Consider the following 17,479-nt stretch of genomic DNA (forward strand, 5'->3'; position numbering starts at 1 on the left):
TCGTTCCTGACTGCAATCACCGCGTAATAACATTACTTGTTTTTAATACATGTGAATTCAGTCTTGTATTCCAGTTACTTATTCATTCATCATTATGTATTCTGCTTTTATACTACCAAAATTATTAAAAAGCACTGCTAGTGCTATATCATATATTTGTACTTTTATTTTGATCATATATTTTATATCAACATTTTTTTCAACATGTAGAGTTAATTTCCTCTACAGCTCTAACCACAACTTAGCAGTTTGATAAAACCTGGTACAATGCATCTCTCCTTGCTCTCCTTGCTAATTTCATGACACAATCACAAAGTCGAACGGGAACGGTATGTGCTCCGAGACCGGAAATGACGTCACATCGTGACGTCGTGCAACTTGGAAGGCTGGTGTCCGAGGAATCTGGATGATTCCTGTCATGTCCCATGACTGGCTCTTATGACTTCTAAAGTTTGCATGTCCACCTTGTGATGGCATAAGAGCCAGAATTTCAAAACAGCTTGTAACGGCTAATCACACTCACACCTGGTGGCATGTTATGGGACCTTTAACAACCTATCAAACATGACGATTTCACACAGGAACCAGCAGCGTTGGTGCAACATCCGTAGACGGGCTATGGTGCCACGTCCTTTTCGGTGAAGACAAACTATGAAACATTGCCGTTGGAGGCGGGGCTTATTCTTTAGAGGTCTAAAACCGGGAAACAAAATAATACACAACAAAAACAGTGTCAGATTCTAAACTCTGCATATGTACTGGTAAACATTTTTAAACTTTGAAAATCTGTTGGGGAAAATTATGAGACAATAATACAATAATAACAATAGAAGTTCTTAATAAAAATAGAACACAAAATCATGTTTGCAGATGTTCTTAAACTTTTTTTCAGGCTATAGTCTCTTTTATCAATGTTGCAAACCCTTTCTTACAAGGTGTCGAGTTTTCAAACACCGATTTACAGGCCTTTGAAACTTTTTTTTTCAGGTTTGAATTATGACAGGATTCATAGGTGTTTTGAAAGGTTTCCGGGTGAATTACTAAAAGTGACCTCTAGGTGGAGCCCTCACCGACAGAGCCAGACACAGCATTTACTTTACCTAAAACATTCATTACCAATATATCCCTGTAAGATAGGGTTGATGGTAGCCTATCTTTTTCAATTCTAAATATAAACATTTTAATTCATTGTCTATACATTAAAGGCTATTACCGTAGTCGGATTATAACGTATCAGTATAGTAGTATGTGTGCATTTCCATTGTGATAGTATGGGCTGTTGGTATTAGGTCTATAATCTGTAGTCTGACTAATCAGATGTTAGAGGAGGACTGAGATGAGCCTGTAGCCTCTCAACTGACTATAAGGACCTTGGATTTATTCTTGATGTTATATTGTATTTGTACTAAATTGCACACTAATTTGGACTATTTTTGCTAAACCATGCAGGCCTTCTTGAAGATAAACCCATGTTGTTCTGGCCCTGCCCCTTTGGGTGGACCGGCGCGTCATCATCATCATCATCATCATCATCACCGTCAGGCTCCAAGAGCTGCTGAGTTGAGGAGGCGACGCGATGGCTTGGCTCTCCTCCTAACTAACCGTGAGTAGGCTACATTCATTTATATATGTATCAGCTGCATGTCGCTGCTGGGCTTATTGCATGTTATGGACTAGGAGCGGGAACGTCAAGTGTGTGGTGACGAAAGGTGGGGATGTTGTTGAATGTGGGATAAGGAGAAACAGAAGAGCCTCTGCAGTCTCCCTGACAGGAACGCGCTGTCTCAACATGAAGCTCACGGTGCAACCATCCGCAGTTGGGACAGAAAGCGCTCTGAGGTCGTTTCACCGCCTTAGTCAGGTTGGCCCATCTCGTCCTCTTAACATGCGCATTTGCCAAACCAAGGCGATGTATTGATCATCATTGTCAAAGTGATGTTTAATCTCAATGAGACTTCTCCTGGTTAAATAAAGGATAAATAAATAAATAAAAATAAATAAATAGGGATTGAACTTATAATACCGTCCCGGCCAAGAGTTCATATATCAGACAGACCCGGAAGATCAGGGACCGGGTAGATCTGGGACTGCGTAGATCTGGGACCAGGTAGATATGGGACCGCGTAGATCTGGGACCGGGTAGATATGGGACCGCGTAGATCTGGGACCGGGTAGATCCGGGACCGGGTAGATCCGGGACCGGGTAGATCTGGGACCGGGTAGATATGGGACCGCGTAGATCTGGGACCGGGTAGATCCGGGACCGGGTAGATCCGGGACCGGGTAGATCTGGGACGGGGGCGATCTGGGACAGGGGTGATCCTAATCTTGATCAGGATGTCCACCATACCCTTGCTAAAGGACCAGTGATGTGATGATGCTCTATTGGCTAATTAGTGACTGCGTGTGTAGTGCTGTTCACTCGCGCGCGCGATCGGCACGACCCAGAAGGCCATCGCGCGTCAAGGGCGAGAGGAGGGTGGTGAGGAAAGGCCGAGGAATGAATTTGTGGGTTGGTGGTTCTGCAAGGTAATGATGGTTGTGTGTGCGTATCCCTCTCTCTCTCTCTCTCGCTCTTTCTCTCTCTCTCTCTCTCTCTCTCTCTCTCTCTCTCTCTCTCTCTCTCTCTCTCTCTCTCCCTCTGTTGTAATGCAGCTGAACCCCTTTGTAATGCAACACAGATATCGGTTATTGAATAATCACAATTGATAAGCAAATTGTGAAATGTTTGTGAATGTTTCGTAGGCCTACTATTGTTCAAGTCCTACATTCCTTTAGTACAGCTTTGCTCAATGACAAAAAAAATGCCTTGCTCAATAACTATAGCATATTGAGAAAATAAAGTATACACTTTATTGAAATCATTGGTTAGTTAAACACTTTGATTGGTGTAGCTTGTAGCTACACATTATTAAAGTAAAGCACATGACTAACATTAAGTGCATACGATTCATGTCTATGCATTTTTTCGAGACTTGCTGATCATTTTAAAGGACATCACAGTGCACTTGGTTTATTTGGTCTTGTAACCGGTGATACAATATTTATTGGGGACAAAACAAGATCAATCAATTCTTAGGGCCGACCTTACTATAGCGAGCAGCGACAGCCATCTATGTTATGAAGCTGGTCTCTCAAGCAGGCACACTTAACACGCACGCACGCACGCACGCACACAGGGGCATAGAGTACCGTATTTTCCGCACTATAAGGCGCACTTAAAAGCCGGTAATTTTCTCAAAAAACGACAGTGCGCCTTATAATCCGGAGCGCCTTATATATGGATCAATTGGTTAATTGGTTGATCCATACTGGTTGTAAACGGCGCTCTGTCAAAATGTTCCAGTATGAAAAACCAATAAAAACAATTTAATAATAATAATAAAATGTTTCACTACGACTACGATAAAGCCACACCGCTTGCAGCATTACGGCTATCGTAGTCAGTGCACACAGCATTTTACTGCGCTTACTCACAGTCCCAGTATCTCACAGTATCACACTCACAGTATCTTCTATGCTATGCGCCTTATAATCCGGTGCGCCCTATTCATGAAAAAAGTTCTAAAATAGGTCATTCATTGAAGGTGCGCTTTATAATCCGGTGCGCGTTATAGTGCGGGAAATACGGTATATCACTGTCCCTGTGGGTGTATCCCTGGTACAGCCTCGTTCTTTCGCTCTGCCTCTCCTGCTCACCGGTTCCAGCGCGTGTGACTGCAGGGGACGGGGAGTGAGCTTGAGGACACTGGACATGAGGAGCTGCTGCTGTTCAGGGCACTGGGACATGTGGCACGTGTTGCAGAGCTTCTGTCTTCGCCATGTTTTAGGACGGGAGATGGGTAGGGAGATGACAAGCGTGTGTCTCGTGGTTACTCTGAGGAGAAGACATGTGGACCATGTCCAGCCGGAGCACATGCTGCTGCTGCGTGCTGTATACATGCATGTGGACACACAAACACACACACGCACACACACACACACACACACACACACACACACACACACACACACACACACACACACACACAAACACACACACCACATGTAGCAGGACATCCTTCCTGTTGAGGTCAAAATAAAGCTGGCTATCCCACATTCTTCTCAATGCAGAGTGTGTGTGTGTGTGTGTGTGTGTGTGTGTGTTGCTTTTCACTCTGCACAGCTCTGGCTGCAGCACGTCTCACACTTGCTGTGCAATAACTGAATACAATCTGAGCTTAATGCTGTAATGCTGCAACGGGTATCGCAGGAAGCCATTGGCAGCACTTTAGTAGAATGGAATCATTACTCATTCTGAACCCCAGACACAGACATCGACACCCCACAGCAGTTTCAGGTGTTGCAAAGGCAAGCGATCTACATTAGTTGGGCGCTAGGTTTCCTGTTCGAAGACACATTGACGCCAGCAGGTGCCATATAAAAAAAGGCAGATATAATGACACCCGAAAGGAGTGCAATACATGCATAATGGGAAAAAGAGCAAACCTAATAACTGAAGCGAAGCGATCGCTCTGCACAAGCATACATGGTTCAGAAGGAAGGCCTGTTGATTCAGTGAGAACAGACCGCACTGAACCAAGAGAGGTCAAGGGTCAAGAGACTATGTAGCAGTCATGGCTCTCTATGTTTGTGTGTGTTTGTGTGTGTGTGGGTGGGTGGGTGTATTTTTGAAAGGCAGAGATGGAGACAAAGAGAAAGAGGGAGAGAATATGCTTGAATACAAATGTAATTCTTTGTTGTAATGTATACTTTGTTCTCACAAAATGATACATACCATTAGTAAGCTCAGCACTGCTCCATTGGATAGTCTCTCTCCCTCCCTCTCTCTCTCTGCCTTTGTTTATCTTTCCCTCCCCACGTTTCCTGTCATCCTGCATTATATGCAGCCATTATTAAAAGAAGAAACTCTTTTACAAGAGCAATGGAAAGAGTGAGAGTTTGTACATGTTGAGAAAAAGCAGAAGCACATAGCAAGCAGCCAGCCACAGCATCTCTCTCTCAATGGATCATTTAATCATTACATTGGTTGGCTTGTGGTTACGGGGTGTCCCTTGGGCCAAATATCTCTGGAGCCTGTAAACACACACGATGTAGGGCTGCTTTGCTTGCTTGAGGTTTTTGCTTTACTTCCCAGATTATGATGTCAGGCGTGTGTGTGTCTGTGTGTGTGTGTGTGTGTGTGTGTGTGTGTGCGTGTGTGTGTGCGTGTGTGTCTGTCTTTGTGTGTGTTTGTGTGTGTGTGTGTGTCTGTCTTTGTGTGTGTGTGTGTGTGTGTGTGTGTGTGTGTTCGTGTGTGTGTGTGTGTGTCTGTGTGTGTGTGTGTGTGTGTGGGTGTGCACGTGCGTGTTCCATGGGGTGTGTACTCATATCAGCTGAGACAGCTTGATACTGAACAGCATGATGAATTGTTGTGGTGGGCCTGTACTATACAGACTTAAAGGAAGCCAGCAAATCATACAATATATGATTTGTATACTATTGTATACTAAAGATATTGAAACGCTGCTCCTTTCTAGCATCTGACTGGCCTCGACCATCCCTGTGCAAGTCTGCTGAACCCACTAAGTGCTGACCCTTGACTGTCCTATGTATTAAATTATGGATTAATTTATTATAAATATTTTACCGCCAGACCTGCAGCCCATCGGTATTCACTGGTGGTGGTGGTGGAGTACTGCATCCAGTTTACACGTTGCATGTACTGGATGTAGTGCTGGTGTGTCGCTGATAAGTGAGTGTGTGTGTATGTGTGTGTGTGTGTGTGTGTGTGTGTGTGTGTGTTTATACATGATGTCCAAAGCTGCCTGATAAGACACAGGGGGGGCCCTGATAAGCTGCTTCATGCGTTAAAAAACGGTCCCCATTATCTTCTGGTGGGATTCCCCTTTTCTGCACCTCCTGGTCTCTCCCCCTCCCGGGCCTCTTCTGTCAACGGTCCATTCTTCCGGACCGTTGACCTCAAACCCTAAAACGACTCACTCTCACCTCGTGGAAGGGTAGAATGCCGTCTCATCACCCGCCCCACCAGCCTCGCTGCGTTCCCTCTGCTTGGTTTGACAGGTCCAGCCTTCAGCATGAGCGACTTGGACGCCTTGGTGGTTGGGGAGCCCCCCTCCCCCTACATGATCTTCCTGGTGGTCTTTCTCTTCTTCGTCACGGGGCTGCTGGGCTTCCTGGTCTGTCACACGCTTAAGAAGAGAGGCTACCGCTGCCGCACCTGGGAAACGGACGAAGAGGAGGAGGAGGAGGAGAAGGAGGAGAAGGAGAAGGAGAAGGAGGGGAAGAAGGAGGAAGTCAGTGCAGAAGGTAATGGGGGAGGGGGGCGTTCAGTACACACACATACACACATAGATGTTCACCGTCAGCCGCACACTATGTTGTTAGACAAATATCTAAAAGGGCTTGAAATCAAAGAATCCACTAGCCTTTATATAATAATAATATGTCTGTAATTAATTCTTCAGTTCCCTTTGAACAAATGCTTTGGAATCAAGTAGACCCATGATGGTTTTGAAGAGCCTCTTGTTTTAATTGTTTGAATAAAGGTTTGTTTACGGTCTGGGTTGTAAATGACAAACGTTGCTAGGAGGAACCAGCACAGGCTAATGTTCACAATATTGAAAAGAAGACAAAGACCTTGTTGACACAAGTGTTTCAACCTCTTTTAAATGGCATTTAAAACTGTTGTGAGCTTCCAATGAAAAGAGACATGTTCTGCAAAGAGAAATTGTTATAGGACAGACAGAACTTGACAAGAGGTAGACTGTCTCGTGGAAGCGTTGTCAGGTCACATGCTTAGGTCCCGTGTTTTCGTTGGTCCACTAACATGAAGCACGGGGACACAAGGGTAAACATGCGTATTGTCAACATCAACGCAGCATGCCACAGCACTTCGCCCTTGAGACTGGTGGTTTCAAACACAACCATCTCTCACAAATCATCAACCCGTGCTCACAAATCATTTCACGATGGTGACGTCACAGCGCTCTGCATTGTCCTTTTCCCTACTCTCCATACCAGGAGATTTATATTTTTAGACATTTGATGAGAAGCGAGGAGCTTTTGTAAACAGAGATGGATCACTCACATTTTCCAGTGTTTTTCCAGAGCGTAGCTAGAAATAGAACATTGTGTTACATTTTGGTGGGCTAACACTGCAGCATAACAAATGGGCTATTTAGTTCATACTTAGACTTGCTCTTAAAGCGTGGATCTTAATCACTCAATTCTTCTTTGTGTTACAGATGATGACGAAGACAACCAGGACACTGTGGAGCAAATCCTCAAATGTATTATTGAAAATGAAGGTAAGAGTTGGCCTTAATCCCACTTACAGCAGGGACTATGATTCTGCTCTGATCTACCGTTGGTTAACTAATGATTCCCCTAATGATAATGATGATAATGATAATGATTCGAAGGACAGCATCATTGTGGTCTGAAAAGATGGATTCATGCAGTGCCGTGATAATGAATGAATGCTTGAAAGCAGCCTCTTCTTTCCCCAGCCAACATGGAGGCCTTTAAGGAGATGTTGGGGAACCAGAACGTGTGTGCTCTCCACGACCCCAGGTCAGACTATACAATGACGCCATACTCCGAAAGCTGTGGTTACAATGCAATACAATACAATACTTCTAATAGAAAACAATTATTCTTATATAGTGACACTATACTTAATATACATAAATAAATATCGGATTATGATTGCTAAATCATGGGGAATGGAGAATTTTGGGGGAATTCGTACACAAATTAGGCACAAGAAATCCATTGGCGTGGCGACAATTGGTCGCATAAACATATTCAACAAAGTGTTCCGCTTAATCAGCAGCATATAAACCACTTAATATGCATGCAATAGCATGTTATACAGGGGAGTCATATAATTCAAACAAACGTGGCGTTCTGCTTTAAGCGACCAAGTTTCTGTCCATTGTTGTCCGTTCCTTTTTATTCTTTCTTTGTATGCATGTGTATATCGTCTTTGTGTTCAATGCAGGTAAAACTATCTTGCTTTGTGTTGAGTTCCTCCCCACCAGCCCGTAACTCCAAGGTCTATTTATTAGGCCATTATATTAGTTACAGGTGTTAAAGAATACTTGACCCGGGTTTTCTCAAGGTGCTGCTGCAATTTGATCTCTCTCTGTCTCTCTCTCTCTCCCTTGCTCTCTCTCTCTCTCTCTCTCTCTCTCTCTCTTTTTGCTGCATTAGTTGACTGCAGCCCCACCTACATGACAGGGTGTGTCTCACACTTATTGGGAGCTTATACATCACGACCCAGGCTCAATGCTCAGTCTCCCTATACCCTTGGTACCTGTTTAGGAGTCTCCCTATACCCTTGGTACCTGTTTAGGAGTCTTCCTATACTCTTGGTACCTATTTAGGAGTCTTTCTCTACCCTTGGTACCTGTTTAGGAGGCTTCTATACCCTTGATACTTGTTTTGGAGGCTTTCTTGTCCGTTACCTACTAGGTGAATTTGAGCCACAGTTACCAGGTTGCATCGTGTGCAAAAAGGGCACATTGGAACTACGTCTTTTACTATGAGAATTAGTCATTAGTAATTAGGCAAAGAAACACAAGCGATTTTAAAGATTAACTTTAATTGGTCCTTGTGCTGCATAGCCTCATAGGATATCCTACACCGATCAGACCTAAGTGCATAGTTAAGATGTTTCCTATGCTTCCTTATTACTGGAACAAACCTACTCCCCCATATTGCCTATATTTTTCTCCTATTTAGGTTTAGGTTGTTGACTTTACTTAAAGTGTAGATTTTAAAAGTGAATCTGAAACTGAAATCTCCAGATATGTGGAGTGCTAGTTCTTCACCACGGCCACATGCCCAGGTCTGCTCTCTGTCAGAATCCCAATGAGATACTTAAAAATACAATGTTTAAATATGTTTTATTTAAGTGGTATTATACATTGCCAGAGGAATTAGCGCATACATTATTGACACAAAAAGAACGCTGCTGTCAAATACATGATCAGAAGAAAATGATAGCAATGAAGTCCCAATCTAGAAAGACAGAACGAGCATGGCCCTTTAAATCCCCCCCCCCCCCCACTAAGGGGAGGGGGGGGGGAGGCTGTCATTTTGCTGACTCATCCCTGCAGGGTGCTTCTGCTGAGTAAAGGTTATGATATATTTATGCTCTGCTACAGTTTTTGTCATGTGGAGGGACAATGTCTCCTATGGTAGATGTATTGACCCCCCCCCCCCAGTGATGTAATATATAGCTATAGAGCTATACTAAGATATATACTTGCATGCTCTGCAAAATCTCATATTCAAGTATTCGATATAGTATCAAAAGTCAAGTACTAAGTCATCCTTCATGTGAAGATACTGATTCAAAATGTGCCTTGAAATGTTTGTTCTGTATTACATATAGATATGTATCATATGTATAGATATATACAGTATAACCCTTGCTGTTGTGGCAGTTTTTCTTGCGGTTATTTATAGAAACAATAAACAATAAATAAGGACAAGGCTCTCAGTCAAAGTCATTGGGAGGTCTTAGCTGGAAACTGATCTGTTTGTGTTAGCGGTGACGCATGAAGCTAGGAACATGCCTGCCCAGCCTCTTTATTTTAACATAAATCACCTTCCAAACCATGCACCAACTGAAGTGATGAATCCACATGCATTCTGTGTGCTGGGAATCCCCAGGTTACTGCGGAAGGAGTCCATCGGCGGCATCCCTCCCCACCACCACACAGTGCATTCTGGGAGCGACCGGAACTCGTGTCACCTGTGTGCTCAGGGCCGCGTTAAGAAGGGCCGGCGCCGAAGCCGCACTCCCAAGCCCAAGAAACCCGGGGAGCAGACGGTGTTCTCCGTTGGCAGGTAGGACCAGACCACTGGTTATTAGTGGTGAATGTGGTCGTGTTTTAGGGTTAGATAATAAAGGAACAGACCCTTTCTCAGAGGTATCATCGGAGGTCAAACACATCCGTCTTGCTCATCACACTAGCTATCAGCTTTTTAATGTACCAGGGCACGGGTAGTAATATTCACTACTTCTGTCTGCTACCCGTGTCCTGGTACATAGCAGACCTAATCTTTGAGGGACACTGTGTCTTACAAAGATGCCTTTCTGAAAAGGCTCTATCTCTTATTATTCTTGATGAAATCTTTTGGAAACACGATGGGAACAGTGCAAAGAAGTGGAACATTATTATAAAGTGTATAACATAATGATATATACAGTACATACATACATTCTATCGGTTACAGGGTCTCCTTAAAGATCTTTCACACAGTTTATCAGTACGCAGTACACAGAAAAGTAATTTGAAAAGCAGATGCATCATGTAAGACGAAGAAATGAATGCAATGGTTATATTTATCACCATATCAAATAAGTTGTGTTGCTATGTCACTCTGCCATGAGGGCCTAGATCATAAGATATGATGAATAACTTATATTCAGTTTAGTGATCGAAAAAACCTATCCTGCATTCTTGTGTTGCGTGTCCCTCCTTTAGATTCCGGGTGATCCACACGGACAAGAAGCTCCAAGGAAGCCCTAATCCAATGGCCGACTCCGGAGACCAACTGAATCAATCGCAAGACAGCAAGGATCCAAAGGATGGCGCTGAGGACCCCAAGGAAGGGGGCTTCAACCTGAGGAACATGTTCAAGGATGTCAAGCAGCCCGCAGAGAGCTCCAACGGGGCCGTCCCAAACGTGGGGAAACGCAGGAAGAGTCTGACCATATTCGGCCTGGGGAGGCGAGGAAGTGACCCGGCGGGGATGAAGACGGCGTCCCTTCCTGGTGGACGGGTTTTAGGAGGTCTGAAGGAGGGCGGAGTGAAATTCTCGAAGCAGGCACCTGTAGTGTTTGAGGAACAGCTGCCGACTTGCCCGGAAACTGACTCAGTGACAGAGGTCCCTTACTCTGTGCCCCTGAAGGGTATTACTGAGGTTGGCTCCCTGAGCCCCCGCGGCCTCGAGCCTCCGGATGGGCTGACGACAGAATCCTCAGTGGGTGCTGCGGCTCAAGAGACCCCCGTCCCCAGTTCCTTAGCCATTCCCACCTCTCTTCCATCCCGACGAACATTAAAAAGTCCTTCCCCCGGGACACCAAGGGAAGAGAATAAGTCGGGGGAGGTGTACTCACCTGGGCCACAACAGACCTCAACACCCATAGCCCCCGGCTTTGGAGTTGCTTCGGGGCTGACATCTTCTGCTGCTGCCCCTCAGCGTACAGCCTCTTCCAGTGAAGGCCTTCTACCCAGTGGTACTCTACCCAGCCCCTACTCAATATCCAGCCTGGACGCAGATCCAGGTATTGGAGGGAGCCTAGCCTCAATGACTCTTGGCTTGTCTCCTACCTCACCTTTCCCAGTCCAAACCACATCCCCGGCGTCACTGAGAACTCCTACCTCAAGTACAGTTTTCGCACAGAGCCTTACCCTGCCACCACATGACTCAAGAAACACCCCTACGGAGCCAGTCAAAACTCCCTCAGCCTCCCCTGCTCTGAAGCATAGCCCTCAACTGACCTCAGTCTTGAGTAGGTCTGACCAATCTCCTACCACTTCTTTAAGCCTTGGTAGGATCCCTAGCCCATTACTAGCCCGCACCCCTTCTCCTGCACTCACCGTGAACACAAACGCCAGTGCCATGTCCCCCTCTCCAACCCCTTCTGCTATCCTCTCTCCGGGATCTTCCCAGACCTCACCACGTGATGCTTTGCCTCATGTTAGAGGAAGGTTCACTAGTATGGCCTCTCCAGCCTCGGAACCTGACCAGCTCCCGTGTGTATCCGTAGGAGATGTTCACAGTGCTTCTCTGGCTTCCCCTTCTGCCCCGCTGGGTAAGGACAGACTGAGCAGTCGACCCGTGTCTCCACGGCAGTCACGCTCCCCATCCTTGCCTCAAGAGGGAAGAATGAGTAGTGTGTCCATTGTCAAAGCTAGCCCAGATAGTAAAAGGGAATTTTCTGTGGTGACTATGCTGGAGGAGGAAGAGCCTTCTATTTTGACAACAAAAGAAGAGACCGGAGAGACTTCTGACCTTAAGAAGGACTTGGAAAAAGTTGATATTAGTCCAACTGTCACTAAGACAGGATACTCCTCAGTTTCAGGGTCTGTACAAACTACAACGCTGGACAAAGAGCTTTCTACAGTGCTTGTAGTGCCATCGGTAAGCCAAGGAAAGGATGACATTGTAGAGATGAAAGGTCTACAAGAGGTTGTACAGGATGATAACTAACAGGAAATTAGGACATGATGGGCCGCCAACATAGAAGACCAGGACTGACAGCCATGTGGTGCATTGCAAGTGAAGGAACAGAGTGGAATCAATAGAAGGCTGACCCTGAACAACACTATTAATCACAGCAGAAGAAACAGATCACAAATGTAATCTTGTGGGAACAAGGGTGTGGAGGGGGGGGTAAATGAATATATTGCCTCCGATGGAGATGGAAGCAGCTAAACGATGAAAAGTAAACAATGTATCCCACATAATCATGTATTTTATAAAATGTTTATTTAACAATAATATGTAACACTGGTGAGGGTTGTTGTGAGTACGAGCCGCCTGGCTGGCCAGCAGATTTAGGCTCTTTAAAGCTCTTACGTCTACCACTAGCTGCTAGCTTAGAGAGCTAATATGAGCTTCTTTGACCAAAAGTTGGAGCTACGGGGCTCACAACACTGTGAGTGCTCTGTAATAAATAATGACATAACCATGGTGCTCATTTATCAATATGTAAATGCAGTGATAGCATTGTGAGTGCTGGCACTGGTGTTCTTATGTATTGATAATCTTGTCTGAACAATAGAAGCTAGTTTTAAATTATTAAAGCTTATCTAACCCCAGTATAGCTTAACACATACCTATCAGAGGATCTGTTACTCCAACTAGTTTAACCTATAACTGCTACAAATAGTTCAGCTTTAACTGCTCTCATGGGACATAAACAAACAATGTGTATGGTTCCCCTGAAACATCAATCTGGTAAATGTATAGGTCACCATTGATAATGTATTGTACATTTAACACTGAGCCACAATTAAGTCTCAATTGGAAAACTTGCCATGTCCTGTTATTCCAAAAGGAACACATTGGTCTGTGATACGAGTATAGCCAGGCTATATATCAAGGCCAAAGAGGACTTCCCAATATTTTTCCTCCAATGTTTGTCCTCTAATTTTATCATAATATAATCCAGTATCCAGACTTAAAGATCAACACTAAAACTACAACATACCACCAAAGAGAAGAGTCTTTTCTGGAAAAAGTACTCCTCAACAATATTTGGTGGATGGGCCATATTTGTTCATTTTTATTACTTTTTGGATGTTTTCTTTTGCCATTTAATGTAATTTTAGACCTCTGCTAAATTGTCCGCAAATTGCTATGGCAACAGATAAAAGGAGAGAACCACCATGGATTTGTATTGTACCACCATGTATTATGAGTTATTGGGAAATAATTATCCAAGAATTCCAAACATGTGGGCATGGACAGAACTAAACTTGCTAAATGAAATAAAGGACCTCAGTTGAAAATAGAATCATTGAGAAATTGTGGCATATAAAAATATTCAAGACATTCAAATGAAATATCTGGTGGTTATGTCATATAATTGCATTATGTGTAGATTACGTGGCTACCTGGGTTCTAATCCCAATTCAAGATGCTGTATTAGTTTTAAACGCTATAAACCTGACTATCTATGTCATGCTGTAACACAAACCTGTTCTTTTTTTACAAACAAAAGGAAAGGTCAGCAATCAACAGTAGGGCTGAGGACAAGGACTGAGTTCACTATTCAACCTATTATACATCTGTATAGAAACATGACGATTGTCTTCATAAGCCCTCTATTGTACACTTTTGATGTAAGGCTCTTGCAAAGGAACACTTGGTGTTTTATGATTCTCAGGAAGGGTCCGAGAATAGGGCGAGGTACTATAACTCCATATAATCTGGTTGATAAGCAACACATAAACAAACGTCTCTTTGTAAACTGTGAATGTGTGTGCCTGCAATTTAGCAATCTGTAATCTGTCGATGTTTGAGAATGGAGTCACATGAACAAACATTTTTTTAATTCTTTTTTTAAGCCTCATGGTTTGAACATCGCACCTTTACTTAATCGTAAATGTACAAGTAAACACACGCATACCAGCAATTTGGGTTCATTTAAGCTGTAGGTTTAGTGAGTGTAATATCACAGTATTATCAGGGTGTCGTTGCTACAACATCAGATGTCTTTTGGTGTCCGGAGTTGTTGAAGAGGGTGTCTTGTAGGGATCCATCATTACTGAGGTTGGACATCATACAGTTTCCCAGCCTTTCTAGAGAAATCCTGACATTAATCTCTTTTAGCCTGCTGTCAGAATTTGTATGTGTTTCCTTTCTCTTAAGAGGTATTTTTATGCTGCCAGCAAACATCAAACAAAAAAGCTATAGTCATGTTTTTTACTTGGTATATTTCATGTTGGTATTCTTGCTCTGTGTCTGCATCACTATCAATATATAACTTCGACACAATGTCTCTCTTAAGTGGTTGTACCTTTGCATAATGGGCCATTTAGAGCAGCTTTAGGGGAAAAGGATTGATGCAGAAGACACTTTTCTTATACAGTATATATTGAAAGCCATTGTAACATTGAGATTATAAGGAATGAAAAGTCATATTTGTGTGCTGCATCAGAAATCATTAGAATAGCTTTCTTTTCTTTGTGTGAGTGTATACACATTTGGGGGGTAATAATCACACGTAAGGCACATGTACCACAGTCACATGTACAGTACACTCAGAACCCAAGAGGGCCGTTTCCCAGAGCCACCGTGGTAGTAGTAGACAAACAGCCATAGGGGATCCCTGTGTCTGTCCTAGATGAACGTCTGGGAACGGCTCTGTATTCACGTGCTGTGTTCACTGAGATATGAAGGGAAGGCTCTCTTCATCTAGAAACAGGTTTATCCAAGGATTTCACCTTAAGCACAATGTTCACAATACACTCAGCAATAACATAAAGATTTAATGCTGTTGAACATGACAATATAATATTTTTTATGTTTTGTCACAATGAAAGGAATTACATTATCAAGTCCACCTTTTCCGTGTCGATGTAAATATGCAATATACGTTTTGCTTTTGATTATGAAAATATGTTGGAACCTCCAGATTAAATTGTCAAGATATTGATCACAATGAAGTTGTGGTAATAATAAAGTGATTCTGATTAATCTGAACACTTTGGATTGGAAAAGGATTAAAGAAATAAGAGAAATGTGCAGATCTGATCCTTTTCATGAGTATGGGTGCTTTATGTTCACACGATCCACTGCTGTATTCATCTACAAAGACTGCAAGCAATTTGTCCAATATGTAATCAATTCAGCCTTCAGCTGAGATATTGGACACTATATCTCAGCCCATGGTTACCGCTATCGAACCGAGTTATTGATATAGTTCACTTTGACCGTTTGCCTTGTGTAATGGTACCATATTGAGCAAGGTGATTTTAATGAGCTCACAGTAACAGTAGTCTCAGCCTCTTCCTTTCAGTTGCTGTTATTAATTGACTTGAAACATATATTTTTGGTTTATTTATTTAAACAGGTTGGTGTCATTTAGGTTCAACATCTCTGGCTTCATTATCATCTATGCTGACAAGTACCAGTAGGGGTCGCCCAGCAGCAACCTGGAAACAAACCAAGCCATTATTAAGAATATAAATAGTTGTAATAATAGACGGTAAGAGTCAAACAGTCTAACAATAAGAGTGTGATGTACTCTGTAAACATCAAGGCAATAATAACTTAAAGATGAGCTTCATCGTCTGTTCACATTATGCAATAAGCGTTTTTTTTTTTTGTGAAAATGTCCTGAGGGTTTAAGGTGTTTGCAAACTAATTTCTTCTATGCAAAATCGACCAAAGCTTTACTGTAGGAACATTGTTAAAATAAAAACACAGTTTTATTAATAGACTAAACAGTCAGTTCTCCAACATTTCTAGTAGCATCAAAGATATACTTATTGTGCCAAGTCAAACCCGTATAAATAATGATCATGAAGTGGCCCATGAATGGGCAGCGGACCAATCAACCTGTCAGGTGTTCCAGGAAGCTTTTTACTTTCTGGAAACCGGTTTTATTTTCAGGCATCCAAGACCGTGGATAGTAACCTCCAAACCATCGATATGATGTGATGAATGGCACCTGTGAATACCAGACACGCATTGTTATAAGTCCCATTTTAATGAAATGGGAATAAAAGAAACAAGACAAAAATGGTGATAATAAATATTACAACTCACTCAGTGTGTCTCCTGTGCTTGTTCCCCTTACACAACCTTGTCATATACCGAGGAGTGATTGGACTCAATGACAGTTGCAGTGGTTTTGGAATATTTAGTCTACTACGTAAACGTGTCTTCGGGGTGTTCATCGTGGAAGAACCAGCTTCACAGGTATGTCGTTGGAAAGGGCAGTAGTGTCTTTAGGGCCAGGCCAAGTGTCTTTAGGGCCAGGGCCAGTGTCTCTAGGCCCAATGTCTTTAGGCCCAGTGTATTTAGGGCCAGGGCCAGTATCTTTAGGGCCAGGCCAGTGCCTTAGGGCCAGGGCCAGTGTCTTTAGGGCCAGTGTCTTCCTACCTACAAAATAGGAACTACTTATATCGGCTGTGCCACTGCATTGAGCAAGTCAAAGACTGGATGTGTCGAAACTTCCTTCAACTAAATGACGACAAAACCAAGATAATTGTATTGGTGCTAAAAAGGAAAGGCTTAAAGCAACCGAACACCTTCACCTTCTGTCCCTGAAACCTCAATCAAAGCCAGAAATCTAGGGGTTATCATAAACTCAGATTTTCATTTTGACAGTTACATCAAAACAGTTACAAAATCTGCATATTATCACCTTAAAAACGTTTACATGATGACGGTCTGAACAGAAGACGCAAAAGTGGCGTCGCGTCTTCACTTTTTATTCCACGTTTAGACGAGCGCTTTCTGGAGGAAACCTGCGTGCATACGGTGAGGCAAAAGTGTGTGGAATTCGATTGGGTATGCATGTCAGGCGGCTAGATGGTGCAGTGATACACAATCACGCAACACCACCATGTCTGAGCGCATGCGTAGAATCTTCCTTCTTCTCTTATCCGCGCCGCGAAAACCTAAAGGATCTTTCTCTGTTCACTATCTGTACATATCCTGTACATTTCGTGGAAAGACTCCTGTAAGTTTATTAGAGGTGCCAGAGCAGCTTGAAGGTCCGACGCATGGAAATAATCCAACATGTTTGTTTATTTCCCTGTACTGGCGCTGTATGCGACGTAGACGCGTAGGCGACGTGAGCAGATCTGAGCAGAGGTGTGCGTCTTGGCAGTCTAGACGGAAACGCTACGGCGGAGCGTATTCAAGTTTTCCACTCTGGAGGGCGGATTCAGATTTTTGCGTTTTTAAGCCCCAAAAACACTGTCACCGTCTTAACGAA

The 17,479-nt window shown here is 43.4% G+C and overlaps 1 protein-coding gene across 3 annotated transcripts; it reads left to right on the forward strand.

Annotated features, from left to right (window-relative positions):
• Window positions 1–1,555: 1,555 nt before the first annotated feature.
• Window positions 1,556–15,477, forward strand: rell2 (RELT like 2). Of its 3 annotated transcripts, none has more exons than XM_079744617.1 (6): window positions 1,556–1,603; window positions 6,064–6,309; window positions 7,248–7,310; window positions 7,512–7,575; window positions 9,685–9,861; window positions 10,503–15,477. In XM_079744617.1, the coding sequence occupies exons 2-6, from the start codon at window positions 6,078–6,080 to the stop codon at window positions 12,232–12,234; spliced, it is 2,268 nt and encodes a 755-aa protein (XP_079600743.1). In that variant the 5' UTR covers window positions 1,556–1,603; window positions 6,064–6,077; the 3' UTR covers window positions 12,235–15,477. The 3 variants fall into 3 exon arrangements, with proteins under 3 accessions (XP_079600743.1, XP_079600742.1, XP_079600741.1); XM_079744616.1 differs by lacking the exon at window positions 1,556–1,603 and adding an exon at window positions 1,628–3,842 and having other exon boundaries at window positions 5,804–6,309; XM_079744615.1 differs by lacking the exon at window positions 1,556–1,603 and having other exon boundaries at window positions 1,628–6,309.
• Window positions 15,478–17,479: the final 2,002 nt, after the last annotated feature.

The sequence above is a fragment of the Pollachius pollachius genome (genome assembly GCF_949987615.1).
Source record: "Pollachius pollachius genome assembly, chromosome: 10".
NCBI lineage: Eukaryota > Metazoa > Chordata > Actinopteri > Gadiformes > Gadidae > Pollachius > Pollachius pollachius.